The following is a 24,088-nucleotide window of genomic DNA, read 5'->3' on the forward strand; positions in this document are numbered from 1 at the left end:
AAGTGTTTAGTTAATGAGTTCCAATGTGCTGATTACTTCTTTGGTAGACAGTCTGTGCTAAGAAATCTCTCACATCCCAAGGTCATGAAGATTTTAACCTATACTTTCCCTTAGAAATTTTAAAGTTTAGATTTTATGTTTAGGTCTAAGATCCATTTGTTATTTTTGTGTACGATGCAAGGTAAGAACCAAGGTTCTTTTTTTCTTTATAATACCTAATCGTTCTGGTATCATTTGTTGAAAAAACTATCCCTTCTCCATTGAATTTTCTTGGCATCTTTGTTGATTCAACACTAAATATGTGTATGTCTGTCTTTGGACTATACTGTTGCATTGATCTATATGTCTACCCTTACAAAAATACTGTATTATCTTGATAGCTTTAGGCTTAGTAAGTCTTGAAATCAGGAGGTTTAGTAACCTAAGCATTCCAACTTTGTTTTATTGCTTTTGGTTTTGTTTTTTGTTTGTTTTTTGGCTATCCTAGGTTCACTGTATATAAGTTTTTTAAATCAACATGGAAATTTCCTCCCAGAAAAAGCCTGCTGAGGCTTTGATGGGGATTTTGTTGAATCTACAGATCAATATGGGGGAAATTAACCTCAATAATACTAAGTGTACTATGCATAAATATGACATATTTCTCCATTTATCTAAGCTTCTGTAATTTCTCTTATTACTATTTCATAGCTTTCAGTGTAGAAGTCTTGTTCTTTTCTTATAATAGCTTTCTCTGGTTTTGGTATCAAGATAATATGACTCATAAAATGAGAGGAGAATTATTCCTTTATTTAATTTTTCTGAAAGAGTTGGTGTAAGACAGTATTAATTCTTCAAATGTTTGATAGAACTCATCAGTGAAGCCATCTGAGCCTGGAATTTTCTTTGTGGGAAGGTTTTAAATTACAAATTCCATTTCTTTCATAGATATAGGGCTATTCATATTTTCTATTCCTTCTTATACTGGTAACTTGTATCTTTCAAGGAATTTGTCCAATTCATCCAATTTGTCGAATTACTGAAATTTGATATTTCTTTATTGCCCTTTTAATGTCCGTAAGATTTAGTGACAGTTCTTCATTCATTCTTTATACTGTTAAACTGTATTTTCCTTTTGTTTTCCCTTGATCAATCTAGGCAGACGTTTATCAACTGTACTGATGTTTAGTTTTTGTTTCATTCATTTTCTTCTATTATTTATATTTTTTATATTTCACTGATTTCCACTCTTTGTTATTTAAATGCTTACAATTTACTGTGGGATTAATTTGCTACTTTTCTAATGTCTTACAAAGTCTCACCACTGAATTTAAACATTTCTAATATAATCATTTAAAGTTATAAAATTTCCTCTGGGCATTGACTTAACTGTACCTCACAGATATTAATAGTCTGTTTTCATGTTCATTCAATTCAAATTATAGTCTAATTTCTCTTGATATTTTTTTCCTTGAACTGTAAGTTATTTATTACTGAGGTGATTCATTTCCAGATATTTGGAGATTTCCAGATATCCTTCTGTTACTGAATTTTGGTTTAATTCTGCTCTTCAAAAAACAATGGAGAGAATTAAAAGACAAACCACAGACTGAGAGGAAATGCTGGCAGATCATATATCTGATTGAGGAATTGTATCCAGCACATATAAAGGATTTTCAAAGCTCAAGAATAACAAAACAAAAAACCCTCTTAAAAAAAATGGGCAAATTACGCATACAGACACTTCACCAAAGAAGATATGTGGATGGCAAAGAAGCATATGAAGAGATTCTCAACATTAGTCATTAGGAAAAGGCAAATTAAAATCACAATGAGGTATTACTACACACCTATTAGAGTAGCTAAAATTTGAAAAGACTGACCGTATCACACATTGGCAAAGACGTGGAATAACCAGAATTCTCATACACTGCAAGTGGGAATGTAAAACGAAACAAACACTTTGGAAAACAATTGGGCAGTTTCGTAATAAGTTAAACACAAACCACTATAAAATCCCATCAATTCCACTTCTAGGTATTTACCCCAGGGAAATGAAAGCATACACCCATACAAAGACTTGTACATGAATGTTCTCAGCAGCTTTATTCGTGATGATCAAAAACTGGAAACAACCCAAGTGCCCCCAATAGGTGAACAAATGGATAAATATGAGTGGATATCCATATAAGGTAATAATATTCAACAATGAAAAGGAATAAATTATTGATATAACATGGGTGGATCTCAAAAAAATTATTCTGAGTAAAAGGAGCCAGATTACAAAAAAAAAAAAAGAGTACATATTGTTTGATAACAAAGAGGCAGGAGCAAACTTTTGGAAATGATATATGCAGTAAAATTAAAAATGTATGTATTGATATTTGGTCTCTGTCCTGCTTCTTGGCAGAGCTCCTCAAACCGGTGGAATTTCCTGAGTGATAGGAATGTCTTATTCATAAGAAGCCCTTTTCACCCATACCTGAGTTTATGCTAATGAGGTGACTTGGAAAACCCCTAGATAACTTCAGGATAGGACTGGTTGCCAGAGGAACCAACCATGTGATTAGAGGATTGGAACTTTCAGCCCTACCACTTGATTTCCAGGAGGCTAGAACTGAGTTCAATTACTAATAGCCAATGATTTAATCAATGGGGCCTGTGTAATGAAACTTGAATAAGAACTCTAGAACGATGAGGTCTGGAGAGCTTCCAGGCTGATGAACCCTTCAATGTGCTGGGAGGGTGGCACTCCTGGAGAGGGTGTGGAAGCTCTGTACTCCACTCCTTCCCATGAGACCCTGCCCTACGTAACAACCACTTTGCAGTTCCTGAGTTGAACCCTTTACAGTAAAACTAATCATAGGCGTAGGACTTTCTTGAGTTCTGCGAGTTGTTCTAGTGAAATCTCAAACCTAAGAAGAAGGTCGTGGGAACCCCAAAACGTGTAGTCAGTTAGGTAGAAATGCAGGTAGACCTTAGACACATATTGCAGCTGGCATCTGGGGGCAGTCTTGAAATATGTGTAGTTTATTTTACATGAATTACATCAATAAAGCTAGAGATTTTATTATTATCATCATCATACCACAAGGATGCAATCAGCAAAATCTTGGGTGTGGGAAACTCTACACAACAGATGACCCAGTTTCTTCAACAAAAAATTTCAAGAGGAAAAATGATAGGGAACCTATAGTTCAAAAAAGACTTAAAAGAAATAACAATCAGGTGTAACATATGAACCTTATTTAAAACTCAATTCAAGTAAAACAAATTTCTTGTAAAAAAACTGAAGATATGTGAATACGGATTGAATATTTTATGATATTAAGCAAGTATCACTTTTTTAGCAGTAGCAATGTGTTATGCTTATGTTGGGTATTTTCGGAGCTCTTATCTTTTAGAAATACAGAAATATTTACAGATGAAATGATATATATCATGTCTAGGTATGCTTCAAAATAACCTAAAGGAAACAATGTATGGATGAAACAAGATTGGTTATGTGTTGATTATTGATAAAGCTGAGTGGTGGCGACAAATTTATTGTATGATTCTCTCCTGTACATGTTTGAAATTTTCATTACAGAAAGTTTAAAACAATCAAAATATGGCCTCCAGATTCCTGGACCATTACTTTACACACCTCTTCAACAAAATAAGCATATATACTTACTATGTATAATACTATACCGATTGGAGGCATAATGGTTTTTTTAAATTTAATACCAACTGGTTGGTGATATACCAACCCTACCTGTCATGACCTACTGGGGTTCTGCTACACAAATGCAAGGTAAGTATAATAAATATTGTATCATAACTTAAAGAATTTTTCTACTACTAAAGTAGTTTAAAGAGCAGATATCTGCTCTCTACTGGCCAAAGGATGACTATGGATACCTCCCATTATTAAAAGTCTCTATATTCTATGTGAAGTTTAATTCTGTTCTATTCTGATGTCCAAAGTAAAATGCATCTAAACAAATATTTCAAATCATATGTGACACATCACCTAAAAAAAAACTAGTCATGCATAAGGTAGTTGTGAAGATCAAGCAAGATGGCTTTGTTAGAAGCACTGCCCAAATAAGAACTGTTATCATTATGACCATCAAGAAACCCAAAAGGCAGGCTTTTTTTAAGATAGGATAACTAAGCAATCATACCAAGATTCAACTCCCCCAAAAGGAAACTGCTTTCTTTCATACTGTCAGCTCTTCCCAAGGTTCCTCGGTTCACCAGATCTTTGGCAGAAAAGTCTTGTATGTAATTTGTATAGCATTAAACAACAGCGCATGAGATGATCTATATTCAGGCGACCACAACCCAATTAAGCTAAATGTGAATTCCTTTGTGTTTTTTCCTCCAATATTTTGACAATCCACATCCTGTTTTTAATGCCTTTTCTTTTGCAATATATTACCTGATATTAAAGTGACACTAAACATAATTGAATTTCACTGGCAAAAACAAAAAACAAAAAGCAAACAAAAAAAACCCACACCATCAATACAAAAGTTACCCCTGAACAGATACAATATGAAAGATGAACAAAGTTATGGGTTCATCAAATTTACCTAATCAGTTACTAAAACTTTGTGATCTAAACCGTCCCTTCAAATTGGTTACAATAATCATTTTTGAACCCATTTATCTTTCTCTCAAAATACGTTTGCATCAGCAACAATATAGAAGCAGCTTCATTTGATGGCTACCTTGCTGTCTGTGTGGAATAAGCATCAGAGGAGGGGAAAACTGGAGCCAAGGAGAGTCCGTAGGAGGGCCGGGAGCATCCTCCTTGTTCCTAAGAGCCATTTTTCATGGAATTATCTCATTTAAAAGATCCCAAGGCATAGCAGCACTATTTACAATAGCCAAGACATGGAAACAACCTAAATTTCCATCAAAAGATGAATGGGTAAAGAAGATGTGGTATATATACATATATGATGGAATATCACTCAGCCATAAAAAAGAATGAAATAATGCCATTTGCAGAAACATGGATGGACCTAGAGATTATCATACTAAGAGAAGTAAGTCAGACAGAGAAAGGCAAATACCATATGATATCACTTATATGTGGAATCTAAAATATGACACAAATGAACTTATCTACAAAACAGAAACAGACTCACAGACACAGAGAACAGACTTGCGGTTGCCAAGGGGGAAGGGGAAGGGGAGAGGGGGAGGGATGGATTGGAAGTTTGGGGTTAGCAGATGCAAGCTATTATATAGAGAATGGATAAACAACAAGGTCCTACCGTATAGCACAGGGAACTAGACTCAATATACTGCGATAAACCATAATGGAAAAGAATATGAAAAAGAATGCATATATATGTATAACTGAATCACTTTTCTGTACAGCAGAAATTAACACAACATTGTAAATCAACTATACTTCAATAAAATAAATTTTTAAAAAAAGATCCCAAGGGCCTCACATTTTGCCCAATATCCAAACTCCCTGGCACGTTATGGGGAGCATTTTCAAAGACGCCCCAGGCTACCTCATCAACCATATCTTCCCTCTGTCCTCACACAGTAGCCACGCAGGATTTCTTCACTGCTCTGTAATTCTGTAAATGCCATTCCCACTAATGCCTCTCCTCATGTGAAAACCTCCTGCTCAGCCTCCAGGATCCAGGTCAGGGTCACTGGCCTTCGCCAACCCCTGCAGAGGCAAGCCCTCTTACTTCGGTTTCCACTGCATGTCAGGTGGCACCATTGTATCATTTCCCACAATGTATTGTAAACATACACACCTCCGTACCCATCCCCTGTTCACTTAATCACTCATTCATTCAAGATAGGAAGTGTCTCCTTTCCACGAGCCAGGCACTGTGCATGACACTCAGAATACACAGTGGGTCCCACCCGGTCTCTGCCCTGAAGGGGGCCACGTCTAGAGGGGTGACAGTGGGGTAAGCAGGGAGTCCCAACGCAGTGTCACAGGTACGCGTCAACAGGGGCAATCACATGGGCCTACAGAGTCTAGTGCAACACGGCTTAACTCCAGATCCCAAGGGGCCCCTGACAGAGAAAGCAACGGGACCACTCGTGCAGCATCTGATAAGCCATGCCAGCCTGCACCGAATAATTGAAGTAAACGGACAAAGGATAGCAGCAGGTTAAAAAAAAAAAACACAGAGAAAATTGCCAGACAACATACAGCCTCCACTTTTGGACTCATTTTTCTAACTACGCGAGAATACCTAAATTACCACCCTTGAGATTAATGTCCAACTTTTCATGGCTTATTTTTTTTTTATTGATTGATTGATTGATTGATTGCTATGTTGGGTCTTTGTTTCTGTGCTAGGGCTTTCTCTAGTTGCGGCAAGTGGGGGCCACTCTTCATCGCGGTGCGTGGGGCTCTCACTATCGCGGCCTCTCTCGTTGCGGAGCACAGGCTCCAGACGCGCAGGCTCAGTAGTCGTGGCTCACGGGCCCAGTTGCTCCGCGGCATGTGGGATCCTCCCAGACCAGGGCTCGAACCCATGTCCCCTGCATTGGCAGGCAGATTCTCAACCACTGCACCACCAGGGAAGCCCCCATGGCTTTTTTTTTTTTAAAGCAAACACTTCAGGACTTCCCTGGCGGTCCAGTGGTTAAGACTCTGCGCTTTTACTGCAGGGGGCTTGGGTTCGATCCCTGGTCGGGGAACTAAGATCCCGCGTGCCTTGCAGCACGGCCAAAAAATAAATATATAAAGCAAACACTTCCTTTCCAAGGACTGACAGATGACATTTTGTTTCTACAACTGGCAAAAATGCTGACTTGGATACAATTGCTGAGCTTCCTTGTCCCCCTCCCACAGTTCTTCCCTAAGACAATGTGAACCAGGCCAGAACCTCAGAGAACAAGCACTCTCTAGGCAAACAGATTTACAAAGTAAAATATGCTCCGTATAAGATCATCCAATGGAATTTTTCAACTACTCATCTTTTAATTTGGTACATGATACCACTTATCACACGAGAACTCTTCATCTGTGTCATGTATTCATTCATTTTCTCCTTTATGGTTTCCAGGTTTGGGGTTCACCTGGGACAGCCCTTTATATCCCAGAGTGATAAAAATATATACTCTCATGTTTTTCTATTTTTAATATTTTGATGATTATCTCATTAAACACTGGGGAATTTATTTTTTTACAGTGTGGAGGGGTTATGACTTTACCTGATGGCCAGCTATCATGCACAATCCCTTCCCCAACAGACTCAAAATGCTACCTTTGCTCATAAGCCAAATTCAAATTTTACTATATAGATGAATATAAATATGCATATACAGGAGATTTTGCATGCTCTGCCACTTATGTGTCTTATGTGCCTGAAACAAGACCACACTGTTTTCATTCCTATAGCAATGTTTTATATTCGGTAGAGCAGACCCCTGCTGTTTAACTTTTTCAAAATTTTATTGGTTATTTTTGCCCATTTTTCTCTTCTAGATGAATGAGGATCAGCTTATCACATTCTTTAAAATTCTCATGTGGATTTTGATTGGGATAGGTTAATTTGAAGAGAACTGACATCTTTTCAATACTGAGTCTTCCTGTCTAGAAATATCTTGTAACTCTCCCATTTATCCAGATTTGTTTTGACTTCTCTTAAAGTTTTGTTTTTCTTCATACCAGTCATATTGGTAATTAGTTGGTGAGGTCTGGTTTAGAGCAACACATTAGAAAACACTTCTTTTAAAGAAATTATTTTGAAATGTTTTGACAAGTTAATAGTCACATAACTTAAAAATAGAAAGTTGTCAAAGTAACCTCAGTGAGAGAGAATTATTTTGCAGAGTATCCTTAGGCATGGAAAGTATGCTTACAGGATAGATCATCTTAAATAGCATGGGTTATTATTTTTTTCCTGCTAAATGTAAACATCAGAGCTATGATTTAATAGATATTCATGACTGAATGAGGTTCAGTGAAGTCTTCCATACTCAGTGAGTAAATGGATACAGTTTTCTAAAGTTTCACGTCTTAATATGCTTCCTCTCTTGGATAATCTTTTTCCATCTTTTTTTTTTTTCTCATCCTTCGATGAGAAGTCTTCCAGTCAAAAGGTTGTAAATCTGTCCACACGACTTGGATGAGTCAGAACTCTGGTTGCAAATGCATTTATTACAACTCTATCCATATCTTTGCCATCAGTGTCACGAGGCTCTTTTTCAGTCATCTAATGCAGTTTCCAAAAAGCACATCAGCCTTCCTTCAGTCTCAGTTATTTGAGATGCTGGACGTTCTGTATCTCCATACGATGTGTCACAGGAATTTATATCCGAAGTCACCAGTGCTGGTTACACGTGACACTGGGACAACAACGAGGTTATCGTCAGCCCTACCTGAAGATAGTCTTGATCCACACACAAAGCAATCTTCTCTACTGGTTTTAAAAATTCTTGTAAAATTTTTCAAACATGCAAAAAGTAGAAAATGGTAGAGTGAACACCCATAACCCGTCAATCAACACCTCAGGAAGTTATCAAGATTTTAGTCTGCTACTTTCATCCTCCCCCTCACTTTTCCTCCGTTTTTTTAAAAGCATTTTAAAGCAAATCTCAGACTACGTATTGTTTTACCTTTACTACTTCTATCTGCATTTCTAAAAACTATGGACATTTTCCTTCCAATAAACATGATCCATTATCACTTCCCAACCCCACCCTGGAAATAACAATAAATCTTGAAGATCTAATACCCATTTCCTAAATCAAATTTCCAGGATTCTCTCAGAGGTGTCTTTCATATAGTTGGGTTTGAATCAAGATCAAATCAAGATCCACACATTCATTTGATTATTATATCTCTGAAATCTGTTTTACTCTCGAGCACCCCTCCATCCCCACCACCCACTTTTTATCTTCATGCCAGTGACTTACTGAGGAAACCAGGACAGCAGTCCTGGAGGATGGCCCCCATTCTGGATTTGCCTGTTTGCTTCCTCATAAGGTCACTCAATCTGTTCTTCTACCTCCGTGTGTCCTGTAAGCTAAAAGTCAGCTCTGAACTTGAGTACGTTCAAGTCCACCTTTGGGGGCAGGAATACTCACTACATAGTCTTCATATTGCCTCATACAAGTAGATGCATTTATTTCTCCTCAGTGTTGGGGAAGGGGAAGTTCCCCCCTCCCCTTCTTGAGTTCCTTTGGCCAGTCTAATAATTAAATGGACACAAGACAGAGTAACAGGAGAAAAGAACAAATTTAATTCATACGTACAGAAGTCTCACAGAAATAGGACCTAAAGAAATGACCAAAGCAGGTGGCTTTTATACTTCTTAGACAAAGAAACAATAAATCTGTGAAGAACTGACAAGACAAAGACATTTGGGCTTGGGGTCCTAAATTAGTGAAGAAGTAATAACAAGGTTTGTTTACACAGCCTTTTCGGCCCTGAATTCGCCATCTCTGGTGATAAGGATGTCTCTCTACCTCCTGGGGCCGGGAGGGTACCTTTCACATGGGAGATTTATTTCCTGCTTTCTGGAGACAAAGGAGGGTCAAAGTGTTCTTCCATTGGTTGTTTCTTAAGTAACCTTAATTCAAAATAATCAGTACACCACTTTAGCCTATTTTGGGGTCGGCCTGTCCTGAGCCCCAACGTTAGTGATGTGAAAATTCAGATGGTGAAAGTTTGACCTCTCCATTTAAAATTCCCCCATCTACCTTTCATTTAGTGGTTTCATACACTGATGATCTTTGCCTAAATCAATACTTTCAGTAAAAGTTGCAAAATGATGATTTTTTTTCTAATTCCATCATTCCTTCTGATTTGCTGCAATTTCCTCCTGATTTGCTGCTATTCTTCTGCAAAGATGAATCTCCCATGACCAACTAGGGAGTTATGGTTACCTTAAAATGTAGTTCGTACTGAAAGGTAAGATAAATGCTTAATTCTTTACCTTTTTCATTGCCGCTTTCCAGAGACAGAGTTGGTGCTCTATTTTCACTGCCAGTAGTGATCAATAAGGCGTTTTACTTGGGGAATCTCTTTTTCGGGGATAGCAGGTGAAGAAGTTGAGTTGTGGATGGAGTCACTGAAGTGTCTCTGACAAACAGAACTCCATCCCAATACGAGCTCAACGACCTTTCTGTATGAAGGTTTAATAGGCAACCTGCTTCATTAATTTTCTACCACAATTTAGAAGGTACTACTAACAAGATTAATAAATGTAACATAAAAAAATCCTTAATGCATCTAGAGTAACTGACAAGTATGTTCAAGCCAAAGATCCCCATTTACCTACAGACAGGGAGAGACGTGAATTTTAATTTTGCTTTTGAAATAAGGGTGCATCTGAAATTACAAGTGTGTCTGAGGTAGGAAAATAATGAAAGTATCAATATATGTAAGCTACTGGATCACCTCATCAGATCCCTGTAGTAGATCACCCAACTGAATGAAGATAATGCATTTTCAAACTGTGTTACTAACATCTGAAATTGACAATGTTCCTCTACCCAAATCCAAGAAACTTCTTTGTTTAGAAGATTCATGTGGCAGAAGGTAGTCTGAGGTTGTCTATTAAAATGCACAGAATTTGAACTGAGGCTCAACTGTGCCGTTTGCTATCAAGGTGATCTTGAGCAATTAGCTTCTCTCTGAACCTGAACTTCCTCCTAAAATGGGGATGATGAGTATTGTGGAGCCGTTTCCAAGAATCTGAAAATAAGGGAAAAAGCTTGCCCTCGGAGAATGAAAATTTTAAATCAACACATAACACAAAGGGCAGAGAAATGCCAAAGGCTACTCGGCTAACAAGCTGTGGCTTCAGTGACCGTGTTATCGAATCCAGGGGGCACCTGGCACCAGTTAGAGCAGGAAACATGAAAATGTGGACACGGGCCTCTCACTGTCAGGGAATTCCAGGATTCCACACCCAGGGTAAAGCCACCCCGTGGAGAAATGACCTGGTCCCAGCTACTGCAGCTGCCGAGCCAGGGGGCTAGGCCTTCTAACCCCTCCAGCCACAGGACTGTGCCACCTGTGTCACCTTCTGAGGACAGCGTCACTTCCACGAGGGCCGCCTGCAGGGGAGAACTCTCAGGTCATGGGGACTTCAGGCATCAAGGCTCCTGAGAATGAGTGCTGAGTGTAAAGCAGCAAATCTGACACTCCACCTATAGTCTGGCTTTTCAGGTAAATCGACCATGTGAGTTAGTGCACTTTGAGGGGTGGGAGCCTCTACCTCATCGGATTCTCAAAGGGGTCTTTAAATAAGAACCACCGGGCTCGAAGAAGATAAGAGAAGAGAAGGCGCTAGTCGGGCCGACTCAGCTGATTGATGTGAACTTCACAGTAAGAGGCAGAGAGAGACCCAGTGCCATGACAGAATCCAGTTTCTGAGTCTGAAGGGCAGGGGGAAGCCCCCAAGGACCACAGGAAAGACACTGGTGTCCGAGGAGAGTACCAGCTTTCCCCCAAGTAGACAAAATACCCCTCTCAATGTCTCCACGTGGACATGTCTGGAGTAATTTTCTTTTTTCTTTTTCAAATGTCTACCAACTACAGAGAATAACCATAAAAACTAACAAGAAAGAGTCAATATGTGTAAAACTACAAGGCACTGTATACAAGTATTAGTGGGGTTTTTTGTACTCTGAATTCAAATCTCTTGCATAAATATGAAACAGATGACCATCAGATGTCATTGGGTTTAATAAGTTAACATTGTCAGACCTAAGTGTTAAGCTCAGCAAGTAGATCTCCCATCATGATCATTTTAATACTGATCCAATTCACACCCCAGGTCTGGAGAATGTTTCTTAAGAGCAGGGAAAGAATTTTATCAGGTTAGAACCACTGAGGAGGCCCTTCAAAACTGGAGTCTGGCTTTTTCTACTGTTCTGCCACCATCTATCCTATACCAGAGACTTGTGAGACACCCACAGGCCATAATGTTTAACTTCAAATTCTGATCTTACAGGAAGGAGCGTCCAGCCTCTAGTTCATCAAACTGTTCCAGCATGACATGGCCAGAGAAAATAAGCTTCTCTTACAGAGTAACCTGAATTAAAAAAAAAAAATTTTTTGAAATACCAATCCCCTCTCAAGCAGGGCACTTTATTTAAAGGACTGAAACATAAAGATGCTGGCTGATTTTCCACATGGAATTAAAAAAAAAAAAAAAAAAACCAAATGATTAAACCCTAAGAAATCCCTGAACACAAAACTCTTACAGTTTTCTCTTTGGAGGGGTGGGGTGGGGGTGGGGGTGTTATTAACATAAGCATCCTCTCATCCCTTACTTACAAACTACTACTGTGCAGAGAACACCTTCCCCTCCTAGCCCAATTCTACTTGGGATGTTTTGCATAAAATAATAAATTTTCCTCCACGGCCACTGGAAACAAAACAGAAGGAAGCGGTTCCAAAATGGAACACAAAAAGAGAGCAGGAAAACTTTACACTCTACTCTACACTTAATGTTGTGATGATTAGATTCATTGCGTAATCCCTTTCCCAGTTAGGGTGTCATTATGAGAAAAGAAACAGTACATGTAGGTGAAAAAAGCAGGGCCTTTTAAAGATGAATATGATATACTACCAAATGTAAAACAGATAGCTAGTGGGAAGCAGCTGCATGGCACAGGGAGATCAGCTCGGTACTTTGTGACCACCTAGAGGGGTGGGATAGGGAGGGTGGGAGGGAGACGCAAGAGGGAGGAGATATGGGGATATATGTATATGTATAGCTGATTCACTTTGTTGTACAGCAGAAACTAACACACCACTGTAAAGCAATTACACTCCAATAAAGATGTTAAAAAAAAAAAGATGAATATGAAAGTCCCTTGACCTTTTCTATTAGGGTTAGTTCCATTTCTACATGGGGTATAGATGCCCCCCACCCTTACACCCAACAGCAAAAGCCTTGTACTTTTCAAAGAAGACACATCGAAAATGTCATCAAAGCCTTAGACATTTTCATGATGCAAAATGAAAGCCTGCAGTATTTAACAGCTGTGTAAATGCCTTTCCATCTCAGTTCATTTTTAACTTAAATCCTTATTGAAAGCAATACAGATATAGAAAATTTATAAGAAATGACCTGAAAATATAACCAGTTACCTTTCTAGATAATAAAGAGCAACGGACTGACTTAATGACACAAAATACAAATACCAAGGAGGTGTTATTCAAGAAAGTTTTCTTGCTGAAAATGAAGAAACTTGCTGCTTTCCACAGCTACCAGAGTTGTAAGTTTTGGAATATATGAAACATACGCTCTCTAACCCTCAGAAGATGATCTTTTCAACTTAATTGAAGTTCGCTTTCTTCCTGAAATAGTTTAGCCCATGATTATCTAAGAAATACACAGTGCCTAGCACTCACTTAGCACTTGGCAAAGGGCAGTCACTGTCACAAAACACATGTAACCCATGCTTAGCTTCCAAACTTTTACTAATGGAAACAATCCCCTAATCAAACCGGTATAATGAATTTTAAAATCATTCAAGGAACCAAAAAGGTTCTCCCTATAATGGAACTTTTAGAGGGACTTGACCATACACTTGACTTTGGATTTAACAGTTTTGCCATCACTAAATTCATTACAGTAACTCTGCAGATACCTTTTTAGTCTTCATAAATTTTAATATTCTTACTCAGCTAGGTAATGTTCATACTGATGAGCGTGGATTACAGAGCAGTGTGCAGACTTCAGCATGATATGAGGAACAACTAAAGGAACAGGGGACAGCTTCCCATAGCAGCCACTCTGGGCTGTGGTAGCTGCCTTCAAATGTCTGAAGATCCATTACTTTGGGGCGGGATTAAACTTGTTTTGCAAGACCACTAAAGGAGAGCAAGGGACCTGTGCGCAGAATGAATTACAAGAGAGCTTTCCAACACCACGGAGCTTCCAGAGATGCTCCCCAAAGATGACCCTGGCTGGATGCCAGAGAGGGAGGTCGCCCACCCAATGCAGGACTAGACTGGATGCCCTCCAAGATCTTTTCAAACATGAGATGTGACAATGCTATGTTATTAAGATGCGATCTTTGAATGTCTGAGGAAGACTAGAATGCATCACCTTATGCTCAATACGCTGAAGCCAGCTGCTTTTAGATTATGATTTTTGGTGCATTTTACTGAAGCAAAGACCTTTTGAGGATGTCAACTCTCTTTAATTGCTTAGTTATCTATATTTAAAAGTGGCACGCTTGTGAACTCTTAGGTACTGAAGCCAATATAGCCCAGAGCCTACTGGATGATGGATGGATGGATGGAAGGAAGTAAAGGGAGGGAAAAAGGGAGGGAAAGAAGAAGGGAAGAAAAAAGGGAGGAAGGAGGAAAGAAAGGAAAAGAACCACGCAAAGCACCACACACAGAAGGTTCTAGACAAACAGTACTACAACAAACAGCTAGAGGAAGAACACTGAGGAGAAATCTGGGAAATTCACCTACTTATGGGTCTAGGGGTCAACATTCTAACTTTTCAGAAGTCCTGCCTCCTGAGCCCGCCCCCTCTGAGCACGTGGCACAAGGGTCTCCGTGCAATACTGCTTTTATCTCCTACTGTTTTGTACATTTTTTAAGGTGTTATGTCTCATACTGCATATAAATCACAACCACCACCACCTATGGTGTAAATTAAAGTAAAATTATCTTTTCACACTGCTTCCAATCTTTTTTCTCTTTTGTGTTTTCTGTGTTTGAAATGAATGTTCTCTCCTGCTCACAAATGTACTGTATGGATAGAAAATGCTCTCAAGAGACAGATTTTTATTTGGACATTTTGTGATCAAAAAGGAATAGATATCATATTGTACAGATGGGGAAACTGAACACACTGAATTTAACACTGAACTGAATTTAAGTGACTTACCAACGGCCCATGGCAAATTGCCAGTGGAATCAGGGCCATACTTCCTAGTCTAGCACTTTCTCTTTTAGTACAGTATGCCAGGTAGGAGGGAGGGCACAGGAAAATGAGGGGCCAGTGATGACAACTGGCCTTCAAGTTCACTAAGGATGAAGGTCTGGCCGGGCTACTTTCATATGGGCTACTTTCATACAATCACTTTTTCCTGCTCCTGAAACCCTGGAAGAAGGAAATGAGAGCAAACAAGAGTACAAGTCCAAGGCTGGGTCAAAGCTGACTCTTACAAACAATCAGTCACAAAATATATGAGCTGCAAAAATATTTTCACTGTATTCTCTAAGAGGCTTTTTCTTTATGGTCCTATAAAGTATTACAATGTGCTTTTGCTTCACACTGAAGCCGAAGCACAGGTGACCCAAAAGAAGACTTCCAAAATTAGGAGAAATATTTCCAGGATATGGGGAGCCTGCTGCATTTCAGACCCATACAGCAATCCAAAAAGGCCCAGGGGGTCTAACTTCTAATCAGTGATAAAAACAGAGAAGGATAAAGAAGTGAAAAAGAGGAGAAGCAGAGGCAGTCCGGAACCACCTCATTAGCATGCAAATGACTTAGCTGACAAATGATTCAACAACCAGAAAGCAAAAGTTGCCAAGTACATCATTTCCATTTCCCCACCGCTCAAGTCCAGAGAATAAGGACAGACCATCAGGCACACAGAATGCATTTTCACCTACAGCCATCTTCAAATACACAGTTTTATTAACAGAGGAAGATTATTTGAATGAGAAAGTGATTTTTATTGCAAATAAAGCCAAAAATATTGTTTTGTCCCTTTTACCCTTTTCTCAGATATGGAAAATTGGGGGTGGGGGGGCGGGTGGGAGGTAAGCAGCCTGAGCTGCCCTTTTTTTCTAAATGATAAGAGAGAGAAATCCTGTTGGGTGGCCAGGGGGTGAGGCGGTCTATTATTATACAATTTCTCATTAACAGCAGTGAGATTGCGCTTCTCGTGTTAAACAGAACAGGCGTTTAACCCCCGAGCTCCTCCTGGGAAAAAGGCAGAAACTGCTTATTCACTTAGTCATAATTACCGTTTTCGCAGGTCCCAGAGGAATAGCTGTTCTCGATCAGTCTCTGAGGTCAGTCCTGACTTTCCCAATGCCGCCCTGGCAGCTGATTGAATCGGCACGCAGAATGATTTTTCCCCAACCAAAAAAAAAAAAGTTTCGCTATTTCATCCATTCCCTGCAAAATGAGACGTGAGGGTGTTCGCTATTCTTTCTGGTGAGACGACATAGCGAGGTAGAAAGGATCCAGATTCTGGGAAACTTGGGCTTGAATCCTGCACCTGCCTCGGCCACATTCAGCTGTCACCTGGACTGAGTTCCTAAACCTCCCTGAGCACCTGCTCCGTTGGGAAAACGGAGCTGATGCTAACGACCTGATAGGACCGTTGTGGGGAACAGATGCACTCACAATGCAAACTGCCTGGCAGAGGGCGAGCTCTCGGCAAATGGTAGTTATCATAGCACTACCTCATGGAATTTAAACTTCTCTCTCACTTGTCGGGGTTGCAGGGACCCCGGGTGCCCTCTCTACTCCGTGGCATCTCTTACTCTGCTTGCCATGATAAAGACGGAAGCGTCCCTTCTTTGAGCTGTGACATCTGATCCAACAGTGTCCGTCCCCGTCCACACAGATGTTTGGCAAAGCCTGATTCAGTGTACCGAGGAGGTGTTTTTAAGAGGCTGTCTCTGAGAACACATCGCTTCTAAAATCTGGGACTGCCTGTAGCTCAAAGACATCTACTGGGCTCTCGATGCAAAGCCTTTCACAACGCTTGACTTGGGGCATATTCTGGGTCCCAAACTGACTGCACTGGAACGTCTATTTCTAAGAATTGCCGATGGCACACCACACTTACATCTTCAAGTCGCTGGCACAAATTAACTTTGACCGAGAATGAAGTAATAACTGAAAGGTCAGAACAAATTACATTTGGAAAGTGTCGCATAGAAAAAAAGAAGCAAGAACACCACCACTGTTTTATGCATAGAAATGCTCCTATCGACGATAAAGAGTGCTTTCTTCCTGAAGGCTGTTCCTTCTTTCATCCTTGACTTTTCAGTACAGAGTTGGGCTTGCAGGCATAGAATACCCTCCAACCCAAACGGAGGGGAATCTTTCAAGTCACCCACCACTTACTCGCTAACTGGAGTTGGGGAAATTACAGAATAAACCCCATTTCCACATCAGAAGAAAACAGAGCTATTTTTCAAGACCAATTACCTATGATAGTTTTAAAAATAGGAAGATGCACACTACCATATTACTATATATATTACAGCTAAATAGCTCTTCAAAGGAGATCATTAACAAATTACTGTAAGACACTGAGCAGATATAATGTGTTCCGTGAATATAGAATAGTAAAAGCCACTCCGTGCTATTTGTCCACAGTTAAATAGAATCATCAAGCAATTGCACATGAAAGTAAACATCTTTCTCAACTCCCAGTGTATCTGCCACTAGACTGCAAGCCCCTTGAAGGAAGAGGCTGTGGCCAGGGTGGTCACAGTATCCCTCTGCTTGGCTCAGGAAAACACCTCTACAACCAGGTACTGAATTAATGGAATAAACAGTATCACACACCTTTTTCAGGACTGTCTAAAATGCTCCCGGAAACTTAAAAAGGCTCTTTAAAATGTTTTCAGACCTTCCTATCATAGCGTGTGAATACTTGGAAAGGACAAGCTTTGTGATGGATGATCCCAAATTTTCAATGTCCACTGAAAAGAAATGAAACGCCAGAGGAAAGATGGATTTTATGCGACTCAACCTCTTGCAAGTGTGTGTGACCTCAAGTCAACTGAATTTCACTCTGTGCGGAAAAAGCTACAAGAGTGATGAGCCCGGGGGAAAAGCTGCCTTGAACCCTCCAGGGCTTAAGATGCTGACTCTTTGTAGGCCTTGGCTTCTGAATTAGACCCTATTAAATAAAAGTGTTTCTTCTCTAACATGGCATAAAACAACTGGCATGCACATCTGAATGAGCTGGGCCTGCACAGTGCGTCCATGGGTCACAGTTTACTATTACCAATAGATCCCATTATCAGCTACATTAGCTCGACAAATGTTTCAGTAAACTAAAGCAGCTATATAATTTGAACAAGTAGGCAACTTTTACAGAATTTGCACTCATTGATTCGTTAACTGAATAATGTGTCAGCCTAACAAAATGGTTGCCTCTTGCCATCTCTGAGAAGCAAAATCTCTCCGGGGCGGAACGTTCCATTTTCTGAGATTCTCCCATAATAGGCAGGGGACTGCACACCCCGCACTTCATTGAAATTAGCTAGATATTGCTTCATTCTATTGCCTTTCTGTGCAAAACTGGGGGAAAGGCAACGTAAGTGAAATAAGGAAGCACACAGAATACTCAGTGGCTTCAAATAATTAGCTGGAAAGAAAAGTCACTCGGGATAGACCAATGGCAAGTTTTATGCTTCCCATTTAGATACTGAAAATACAAAGCTAAACCTCTTTTTCAAGAATGCCAAAGGCTGGTGATCACAGGGCTTACCCCAAAATGAAGCTGAAATAGAAACTCTTATCAGAAAACATGTTACGTGTATCCTTTACCAAAGAGTGAAATCACACTAGTCTTTTGAGTCACCATGCTGAGGCGGTTCAACATGAAATTAACTTGTTTACCAGAGCTAGAAATCCCCCAACCTCTCACCCCCATCCCAAAATCGAGCAGGTAGGCCACTAACTGCCATCCAGTGGTGGAGGAAAATGTGCAAGATGTTTTACCTCATAATCTCTATGTACCAGAATCCTAACACAGCACAAGGAGTGGCAGTTACTATGTAAATGGTCACAGCACAAAACTAAACCCAGTTGAGATAAACTCAAAACAAATTAGAATCTCTGGAGGAGGTTCCAATGGCCTAATTCAAGAGTCTATTTAAAAACAAAACAGCAACAGAATAACAATTACTAAAGAGCTGCTTCCTAAAATTACTCTCCTGTTGATATGTCTCAATTCTAAAATGTCATGAGAAATCTGCTCCCAGGTCACTAATTCTGCCGTAAAAGAAAGCACTACCAAAGAATGCCACCGAAAACAAAGGCCTTCACACAAGTGAATACCCTAAGCACATAAGTATGTTCTTAAGAGGGACATTAAAAAAAGCAGAAGTCACATTAAGTTCAAAACACCAAGAAAAAAAATGAACAGGAGTTCCTAATTTTAGTAATATTATATATCACTCCCCCCCAAAAAAACTGTCCATGAGTTAAGATTTGTTGATTTTACATATAGACACTTTATATATTTGGGACTCCCTGCCCTTAAGGAAGAAAAAGAGGAAAAGAAATTAAGCATTATATATGACATTTATAGAAATGTAGAGGGTTTTTTTTTTTAATGAAATTCAGGTTTCATTTGGGGGTTACTGTTTTACAGTTTCCCACTTGCCAGAAATTTTAAACAGCACTGATCGTCAGTGAGCTTCGGATATGTTAAAGTCTGGAACAGGAGTGTTGCTTTCACAACATTCCAAAAGGCCTCCACTCTTCCCTTACTTTCCCTGCTTGTCTTCGCTCATCAAAGTAGGTTTTTCCCTACAAAATGTACAAGAGGCAGGGGCTATGAAGGGCAAGCGAGACAAAAACATCCAGGAAGCATGTCTTCATTTACACAATTTGACTTTTCACAACGAATAACGCAAAAGGAAAGATATTTTCTATATCGTGGGGCTCGGACTCAGGGATTTGTAAAAATAATCTGATGATCCCTCAGCATCACAAGAAAGATTTTTTTTTTCTTATGTCAAGGTAACATTTAAGCAATCTTAGATGTATATGACGCTTGAAGAACTGATGTTTTCAAATGGAGAATAGCTTTGGTTTTAGATTCCCATACATTACAAAAAAGCATGGTCTTAAATTCATCATAAAGAAGATGCCTCTTTTTATCATCAATCGACCAAGAGCTATTTAGTGTCAAGGAGACACATCTGCTGTACCACTCATGATGTTGTTAATTAGGAAAGCTAAGGGGAAAAAAAATCCAACCCTAATCCTTTGATACACTATTTGAAACTCACTATTAATTTGATGCATGATATTTTCTGGGGTGGTGCCAATGATATGAACTAATCAAGTCGTTTACTACTTCATCAATAATAAATCATTTTTGAGACAAAAATTACAACTTGGTATGGACCTCACCAAGACCCTCGTCAATTCAATCGGCCCCTTTGCTGGTAATTTAAACAACAAATTCCTGCTTAGAATCACCCATTCAACATGCCTTTTTAAGTGAGTCCCATTTCAACCTTTTAATAAAGTGCCACCAGTGGATCTGTCACCAGGTGACACACTTAGTAGCAAAAAGAAAATCGGGTGGGTCAGAATCCACTCCTTACTGCCTGGAGGCACCAAAGAGAAAAGGGGTGCAGGAAGCTGACTGGACTGGTGGACCTCAAGGGGAGCAAGCACTGAAAACACCAATTTAAGTGCCTGGGGTAAAAGGCAACTCGCCTGCACTCCCCAGCTAAGGCGCCCAGAGGGAGCTGAGGAGAGGACGTTGCTGGAATGGGGAACAGGAGCAAAAACTAGGGAAGGAACCACCGGGATGGAGCACGAGGGAAAGACAAGCATGGGGCAGAAGGAGGGACAGGGATGGGGCAGGCGGGGGACCGTATGTTGGGGCTGGAGGAGAGGACAGGGACGACAGAGGTGGGGCCAGGGATAGGGATGGGGCTGGAAGGACAGGGATGGGGCAGGAGGGAGCCACAGCAATGAAACAGGGAGGACAACAGGGATGGAGCTGCACCGAGAGGCAGAGATGGGGCAGGAAGGGGCGACAGGGATGGAGCTGGTCCAGCGAAGTCACAACCACATCCTCACCACACCTCGCTGGGGCGCTCGCTGCGCGCCACGCGCCGCGCTTGGCACTTCGGGGCGCTCTCTCCCGGAGTCCCCCCAACAGCCCTCCGATGCCCCATTTCAGAGACGGGAACGGCGAGGGCGGCCCTGCAGCGCCCGCTCCCCGAGGTCGCCGGCCAAGGGGGCAGCGGCGGCTGAGCGCCCGACCCTCCCGGACGCAGGGTGTCGCTGGCGGCCACGGGGGGCGGCGGCGCGGGGGGCGGCGCGGGCCCGGGGAGCCGGTACCTGGGCTCGGGCAGGACGATCTTCTTGCTGGCGCGAGCGGCCGGGGTCGCCTTGCTCTTCTCCATCGCCATCAGGTAGCTGACATCGGCCAGCACGGCCTCCAGGTCCGCCATGTTGGCGAGCGGCGGCGGCGGCGGCGGCGGCTCCTCAGGACCCGGACGGGACGCGCTCCCGCCGCCGCCGCCCGCCGCGCCCCGACGTGGGGGGGCCGCCCCGGGGCAGCCCCCCCCCGCGCGCCCCCGCCCCCGCCCGCCGCGCACCCCCCCCGCGCGCCCCGCTCACCGCCCCGCGCGCCTCAGCCTCGCGCCCGCCCCGCCCCCCGCGCGCCGCCCGCGGCCCCGCGCACGCGCCGCCGCCCCCGCCGCTTCCGCGAGGGTCGACGGGGAGCGCGCGCCCTGCGGCCAGTTCCCCTCCGCGCCCGAGCGGAGCGGCGAGGCCCGGCCCACCCGGCCCCTGCGGGCACCGTCCCGCCCTCCCCTCGGGGTGGCCACGGGGGACTTCCTCTCCTCCTTCGCCTCCTCCTCCTCCTGCTCCTCCTCCTCCTCCCGACTTCCCGCCCGCTACTCCCTGCGCTCTCACGACCCCCTCTCCTCCGGGACCGCTGCGAGCAGGGGACGCCCTGGACCCAACGCCCACCACCCAAGGGACAGCGGGGAGGTCTCTGTGCCAGTGTCTCAAACTGGACAGTGGCCATCAGCATGCTCTAGGAGGTCTGGGGTGGCCCCAGAAATGCGCGTGCCCCACCTGTCTACCCAGGTGATGCTGAAGCCTGTGGTCCGGGTCACCCGTGAACAGCGCCCCGCGGCCCAGCCCCTAAGCTTCAGTCCTGACCCGGAACACCCCCTCCACCCCCCTGTAAACTCAGCAAAGAGAAACCTAACAGCCGGAGAAGGTTGCTAGTCTCAAGCTGATGAGGGCAAAGTGGGGTGAGAGCTCCCTCGTGGGAGCGGACCTGCCCTTAGGAGCCCACTGGTAGAGGAGCTGTCTGCCCAAGGTGGTCACCGCGCCCTTGCACGCAAAGGTTTGGGTTTGGATGTTTAAATGGTCGCTGAGAACGAGAACTAGTATTCTGGCTCTTGTGGTTTTTACCATCAAATTAGGGGAGCCCTACTGTGAGCACAGACCCACCACAAGGGTGATATAGGGGAAGTGGAAAAGCCAGAGGCCAAACACCAAGGCAGGAGGGAATTTCCAGCTTCCTGATCCTCAGTCTCGGTGTCTGGTGTCACCACTCCCCACGTGGGCCTGGGGTTTTCATTTACTTCTTATTTTTTCACAGCGGTACACACAAGTGCACGTTCAGAATGCATCACTCCAGCCGGAGTGATGTTAAGGGCATCCAGGAAGTCTTAAAAAGACTTGAGCTGAGAATTAATCAGTTAAAAATCCTTTAAATTCATCCACATAGGTCACATTGTACCAGGAACCTCAACTTTACTAGGATTTGAGTGAATGTTCTGTCAATAGCTTACATGGTCAACAGAGTTCATCAGAAATGGTTAAGGTCAAATTTTGGACATTAAATGTAATGTCACAGCAGAAGCAGCCTGATTTGGTCATCACAAGAACCCTGCCCTCTTTTGTTCTCTCCCTCTCCCACAGAGCCACCCCCGCCCCACCTCGATGTTTTTCCCTGTATGCCTCCCATCACAATTGGCCAGTTTTACCAGATGCTTCTCAAGACCTAAGGCACAATATTCAGTGAAGTTGTCCAGAAAAGAACAAGAGGGGTGTAAGAAGTAGGCACGTGAGTCAAGGGACCTTGGTCAGGCAGCAGAAAGCCAAAATGACAAGGGGGCACAAAATTCACCAATGAGACAAAGATTTGCATGAGCCAAATATCAAACTTTCATCTTCCACTCACTTTTTTTTTGCCACAAATACAGGAACACAGAAAGTCTTGTCAAGGGTCACCCCAAGAGGAGGGGTGAGTTCCCAAAAAAGCATAATGCATTTTTATGATTTAATTAGTACAATTTCTTTCAGTATGTCTTTTTATCATCCAAGCTTTCACATGATCAGATCGTCAAATAAATACATGCTTCTGCCTATATTTTCACGGTCTTCCGAATACTGAGATTTTTAACCTTGCCTCTTTGAACTCAGTTAAGAAATTTGTTTGGCAGTGGGTTTTTTTTTCTTTCTTTTTTGCGGGAGGAAGGGGGTGGGTTGCAGCATGGGGTACTAAGTTTGCAACAAGAGACACACCTGAATTCAAATCCCTGCTCTGCTCTGACTAGCTGGGTGATCTTAGAGGTAACATATTACCTCTCCGTGCTTTATTGTTCTCATCAGTACTGTGGAAATGAAGCCACTGGACCCCAGTGTTGTTGAGAAGACAAAGGAGATAATACTCATAAGAATGCACCTTGCCTGATACCCAGTAGGTCCCCAACAAAGGTCACTGCATTTCCTCTATGTATTTTGCTTCATTTTACCCTCGCCTGCTGGAGAAGATACTGATTCACAGACACCACCCTTGAAGCAGAAAGATCCCTTACCAAAAGGTTATCTCCTTAGTGCATTTCTAGGAACCCAAATTTGCAAAAAAAAGACTAGCCTTTACAGACACAAGAAATGACTCTTCTAGTAAAAAGAACATAGAGTCCAAAATTGGGTCCCCTAACTGAGGCCCCTCCCCCAGTGAAGTCAGTGTGACCAGAGCACCCAGGGTGTCCTTCCTTGGTCTTCCTACTGTGTGAATTTGGGATGCTTGACTCTCTCCTTCACCCTCTCACTTTCTCCACGCATTCCCCACCACCCCTTCTTTCCTTTAATGCTGAACAGCTTTTCGTGTTCACTGCAAACAAAAGGCGCTGATGACAGTGATGAAGTTGTCATAACTGACCTGCTGGATCCTGTCGCTAAACACCAACGCCAGCCTGTAATCATTACGGATGAACAGAGAAAACAAATAGCAACTCATTTGTCCTCAGCCAATAATGCTCCGTTGCAAGTAAGTACGTTTCTCACCCTCCCCTCCCCAAGATGATTTCAATGACTCTGGGCTCACGCTGCTTGTGATAATTGATAAAACTTCAGAGTCCCAAGGTTCATAATGTTCTCTTTTTCTCTTT

At 42.2% G+C, this 24,088-nt stretch overlaps 1 protein-coding gene across 3 annotated transcripts in view; it reads right to left on the reverse strand.

Annotated features, from left to right (window-relative positions):
* Window positions 1–21,178, reverse strand: part of LOC132347661 (beta-adrenergic receptor kinase 2) — a 121,268-nt gene extending 100,090 nt beyond the window's left edge. For 2 of the 3 annotated variants that reach the window (XM_059894386.1, XM_059894388.1), the window contains exon 1: window positions 21,012–21,178. In XM_059894386.1, coding sequence (XP_059750369.1) covers window positions 21,012–21,124 — 113 coding nt within the window. In that variant the 5' untranslated portion in view covers window positions 21,125–21,178. The remainder of the gene's footprint in view (window positions 1–21,011) is intronic. The other variant, XM_059894387.1, reaches the window with a different exon arrangement.
* Between the last annotated feature and the right edge of the window lie 2,910 nt (window positions 21,179–24,088).

This window comes from Balaenoptera ricei, chromosome 14 (assembly GCF_028023285.1).
Source record: "Balaenoptera ricei isolate mBalRic1 chromosome 14, mBalRic1.hap2, whole genome shotgun sequence".
In the NCBI taxonomy this organism is placed as follows: domain Eukaryota; kingdom Metazoa; phylum Chordata; class Mammalia; order Artiodactyla; family Balaenopteridae; genus Balaenoptera; species Balaenoptera ricei.